General features: G+C 47.1%; 1 protein-coding gene across 1 annotated transcript; it reads left to right on the top strand.

Moving 5' to 3' along the window:
- Positions 1 to 1,131: 1,131 nt before the first annotated feature.
- LOC123110918 (uncharacterized) lies at positions 1,132 to 4,564 on the top strand. Its single transcript, XM_044531559.1, has 4 exons — positions 1,132 to 1,526; positions 2,160 to 2,293; positions 2,430 to 2,564; positions 2,894 to 4,564. Exons 2-4 carry the CDS (start codon positions 2,167 to 2,169, stop codon positions 4,246 to 4,248), a joined length of 1,617 nt encoding a protein of 538 aa, XP_044387494.1. The 5' UTR covers positions 1,132 to 1,526; positions 2,160 to 2,166; the 3' UTR covers positions 4,249 to 4,564.
- Positions 4,565 to 4,943: the final 379 nt, after the last annotated feature.

Below are 4,943 nucleotides of genomic sequence, written 5' to 3'. Positions count from 1 at the left end.
CTTCAAATCTCTGGGTTCTTTTTCAGAAATAGAAAAAGTGAAAAACTGAAGGAAGAGAGGGAGAGACAGCGCCTGCCGGCCCTTTTGGCCCAAGGCCCAGCCGCACCTCGTCAACCCTAGCCGCCAGGGGAGAGGCTCGCTCGATCCCGATCCCCACTCTTCCGAGCCCCCTCGTCCTCCTCTCGATCCCCAGCCACCAGAGACACGCACGAGAGAGAGGTTCGGCCGCCGCCGCCCCTCGCACGCTTGCCTCCCGCCGGAAACTTCGCCACCCGATGCCGTGCCTCCGGCAAGCTCCGCCTCTCCTCCTCCCGTTTTCCCTCCTCGCGCCGTCTTGCTCGAAGCAGCCATGCTCTGCCGTGGTCCGCGGCGAGCGTCGCTAACCTCGCACCTTCCCTGCCGCTCCCCTACCCCATTGAGGACGAGGCTGGCGAGTCCTGCCGTCGTCCCGAGGTAATCCGCTGCCGTCCCTCTCCTCGTTCCCTTTCTCTTCTCTGCCATGGCCACCCGCAGGAGCTCGAGCTCGCCCCGCACCTCCTTCCTGTCGTCCTTCTCGCCGTCGCCTGGCTCCACGCCTCCCCATACCCTGCAAGTCCCGCCACACCACCCTCTTCTGCATCGAGACGCGTCGCCGCCTCAAGTGCCTGCCTCGCCACCCCATGCGTGGATTCGGTCACCCTCGAACCATTCCCGCCGGAATCCGGCGTGATCCGGCCGGAGAATGAACGCCGTCGCGGCCTGGAACCTCCCCTGCATGCATCTTCGTGGCTGCACGCCGGCGCAGCTGGGACCTCCCCTGCTTGCATCTTCGTCGCTGCACGCTTGTTTTTAGTAAAATTGAAACGTTTTTCTCAGATTAAAAGAGGACTGCGGGTTAGATAACTAAAACAGCAGGGACTTTTGTGTAAAAACACCGTGACGGTGAACCCGAAGACCCAATCCATGCTTTATTATTATAGGGAGAGAGGAGAGATAGCACAGACTCAAATAAAAAAAAGCAGAAAGAAGGGGCCTTACTGATAGTTTGGGCCTCGGCTATTTCTGTGGCCCGAACCGAGAGCCCAAAAATTCTCGTACCAATAATTTCTTTACTTTATTGTATTCGCCGGTCTTTCCCATAAATAATACCAAAAAGGACACGGGCCGTGGACCAAACTCTTTTCCCCCAAATTTCCCCTCTTCCCCCTCCCCACCCCTCGATCTGATCTCGATTCATCTACCTCTTCTCCCCGAATCCTCAATTCGACACCAGATCCGGTCCTCCCTCGCCGAGGCCTCTCTATTGGTACCGATTTCGCCCCGTATCGTTGATTCTGTGTGTTCCCGAGATTAGGGTTTCGAGGCGCTGAAATCGGGTACCGATTGGCTCGATTGAGGCGGGATTTCTCCAGGGGAGGCTGGTCTGTGGTTGATTGGTGGCTCTGAGATCCTATTATTGCGGTTCCTTTCATCGAATTTGCGCGATTTGTTTGCTAGGGTTTCGTCGTTTCCCTCGCGTCCAACCCTCCGACGACCCCTCATCGCCAGTAAGTAGTCCCTCCCCTTGCTTGATTTTTGATTTCTTATATTCGAGAAAGATAGATCTAAAATTGACCAGGCTTGGATTCATCGGGACCTTAATTTAATTTGACTTATTTTTCATGCGGCGAATTTAATTTTGACTTATTTTTCATGCGGTGAATTTGATTTTGACTTTAATAGGGTAGACAAACCTATTTGAATTGACCGGGTGATCCATGGATGTCGTATGGAGCTTGCTTCCAAATTCTCACAGGGAGATCACGGCCGTGTATACTGCCTGTGTTTGCCCATACAAATATAATTGAATAAACTTCTCTATGTGTTGCACCTTCTATAGTTTAGTGGGAGAACGTCGCATGTGCGGAAACAATGTTATGCACTTGGTTGAAAACATGAGATGCAATCGATTTGTGCACCCTACTTTGGTGATGCGCACTTGAAGGTTTGTACGTCAGTGTGGTCGGTGGTAGTGTTCAACTTGGATGTTCATTTGCAATTGGTATAATAAGTAACACAATACGTTTCCTCTTCACGATGTTTAGCTATCGTTCTAGTCCTGCACAGTGATCACCCGGTGCAATATAGTTGTATCTATTTGCCATCATTTTGTTATCTAATGGAAGAGTTCTCTTCCTCAGGAGCATTATGTTGCATCAAGAAAATAGTGAGGTTTATGTGAGGCACCACTCTGAGCAGCTTGCATGTGGCAATCTGAGGGGAACCGATGATGGGCGCTCAAACTTCCTTCCTGGGAAATACCATATTGCAACAGGTAACGGCTGCCATTTCCGTTTGCCTTGTACAAGCATGCCTAGATTCTTGTGCCAGATTGTGTGCAATTAAAGTTTGTCAAATGAATGTAAACTAGCCAATCTGATGAATAGTTGGGCCTAATTTTGGAATTTCAGAATGGAATACCACAGCTTGTCTAGTTAATACTACCAGTGCTGTTAAAGAAGTGACAGTCGATCATTATAAGAGACCTGCCTCTAGTGGTTTCCCAGACATGTTGGACTGCAAACGGATGAAGCAGGAAGAGCAAAGTAAGACATGTTAACTCGCAACCTTTTATGGAAGTTCATACTCTGTCATTTACAGAAACTTTTGATACTCTGCTTCTGTACACTTTACACTTTGCTTCCATACACTTGACACTTCCGCCATGAGGACTAGTTTCCCCAAAGGGTTCTATTAAATCTACCCATCACCCCTACGTGACCTTGTTATGCATGATTGAGATAGTATGGTGGGTATTTTGGCCATCTTTGTGTAGAGGTTTAATTTCCCTGTTGCGTGTGGCTGTCCATTACTGCCATGTGTTCCTATATATAAAACCAAAGTGCTGATTGGGTTCATATTTTCTCCATTTCAGCTGTATCTGAGAAAGATAATGCAGCAGATGCTGACATAAATGTTCCAGAGTATGGATCATACAAGACATGGGAGAGAATCTCCGATCCACCAGCGTACGGTAGTGAGGAAAGTGAGGATGAAGGTGTAGATCCACCCGTTAATTTTTCACTAGCCCAAACTTATGTTGAAGATTACCTGCGATCTGCAAGTTATTATCAAAGGGAAGACATTTACTCGTCTGTTAGCCTTTGCCCTACAAGGAAAACTGTTCCAATTGGGCCAAATTATCAGGCTGAGTTGCCAGAGTGTGCATCTGGTAATTGTAGGAGCTCAGTTGATGGTAATGCTGATGTGTCATCATCTTCTCACATATGTGATATAAAGGAAGCCGGGAGTGACAAGTGGATTAGGAACTCTGTTATTCCAATGCCTGGTTCTGTTGAGTTATCTTCAGTGCTGAAACCTGTTTGCTGTAAGACAGATTGCAGTTGTGTTGATGAAGGTTCGATTGCGTGCGTGAGGAAGCATGTGAAGGAAGCAAGAGAAAGACTAATGAGTGCCCTTGATCTGAACACCTTCAAAGAGTTAGGATTCTTTGACATGGGAGAGGAGGTGGCCTTGAAATGGACTGAAGATGAAGAGCATTTGTTCCAGGATGTGGTATCATTAAACCCTGCCTCTCTTGGAAGGAACTTCTGGGATGAACTTCTGCTTGCCTTCCCATTGAAGACTAACAAAGAGTTAGTGAGCTACTATTTCAATGTCTACATGTTGAGGAAGAGGGCTGAGCAGAATAGGTTTGATCCAATGAATGTTGACAGTGATAATGATGAATGGGAGGGAAGAGATGATGATGAATTTGCTGTGACAGAAAGGGCTGGTGAGGATTTGCTGCTCGAGTCTCTTACTGATCAAGATGATGGTGCATGCAATCAAGTTCCCCTCCAAGGAAATATACATGAAGAGTCTGGTGAGGAGGATGAGTTTGACTGTTCTAGTGGTGACAGGCAAGAAAATTGCTGCATGGAGGGGAATGTCATGGTGTCCCTTGTGGACGTTAACCAGGGGGCAACCATTTTTGACGCAGATGCTCAAGACGACTCGTGCACATCATTTGAGGCTCCGCATGTTTGTACCACGGATGGCACACCCACTGATATTGCTGGAGACCACTACCGGGATGTTGGCTTTGGTAGCGTTGCAGATCATGGATACTTTGGTGGCCATTGCGACCCGAAAACATGGGATATTGGTTTCAGTAGCGTTTGGGAGAAAGACGAATTTCTTTCGACAAACAATGTGATAGAAGAGGTGTTTGGAAAGGATTCTTGTGAAAATGGAAATGACTCTTCTACTGCCCAGGGCATCATGTAAAGATGATCCGGGTTTCTGATGGAGAGCGAAGGCCGAACCTGCTTTTGAAATTTGTGCAGTGGTAGCTCTTCGTTTTTTTTGACGATGATTCACTTGCCTGTAGAAATCCCGCCTCTGTCTGTCCCGAGAACATCTGTTTGAGAAATGTAATTTCATTCTCATGATGAATGTCTGTCTATTTGTAGTTATCCATCATCAGTCGATGATCTCCTGTAGCCTGTTGTAGCCTCTATGTACTGTTGTCATGACAAGTTTCAAGGCCTGAGCATTTTTGCATATGCTAGCGACGGTCAATATGATATAGATGTTGCTCTAATATGCTTGACAAATTATATTGCTTTCCTTCTACTTGCATCTTTTCTATATAAGTAGATGACACTCCCAAAGCAGGGTTGTGTCAACAGATGGTCAACCATGAAGTCTTGCTCTCGGTTCTAGGTTGCACAAGTTTTCGTGGCAAGTTTTTTTTTTGCTACACCTGACAAATACTGAACTGCAAATTTATTACTTCCACTTATCTAACCATGGGATGTCAGGTACTAGATCTCATCCCACTTTTTTTTCTTTGAAAAGCCCATCCCCACTTTTGATACCCAGCTAAACTCATCCATAGCAATATGTTCTTCCGCGAACCAACCTGGATGGTTCGGAGAACAGTCGTATCCCTTCAAGTCCTAGGCTTGATTGGTGCTCGT

The sequence above is a fragment of the Triticum aestivum genome, chromosome 5B (genome assembly GCF_018294505.1).
Source record: "Triticum aestivum cultivar Chinese Spring chromosome 5B, IWGSC CS RefSeq v2.1, whole genome shotgun sequence".
NCBI classification, from domain to species: Eukaryota; Viridiplantae; Streptophyta; class Magnoliopsida; order Poales; family Poaceae; genus Triticum; species Triticum aestivum.
Note: the sequence above shows the minus strand (reverse complement) of the source record. Positions and strands in the feature narration are given on the sequence as shown.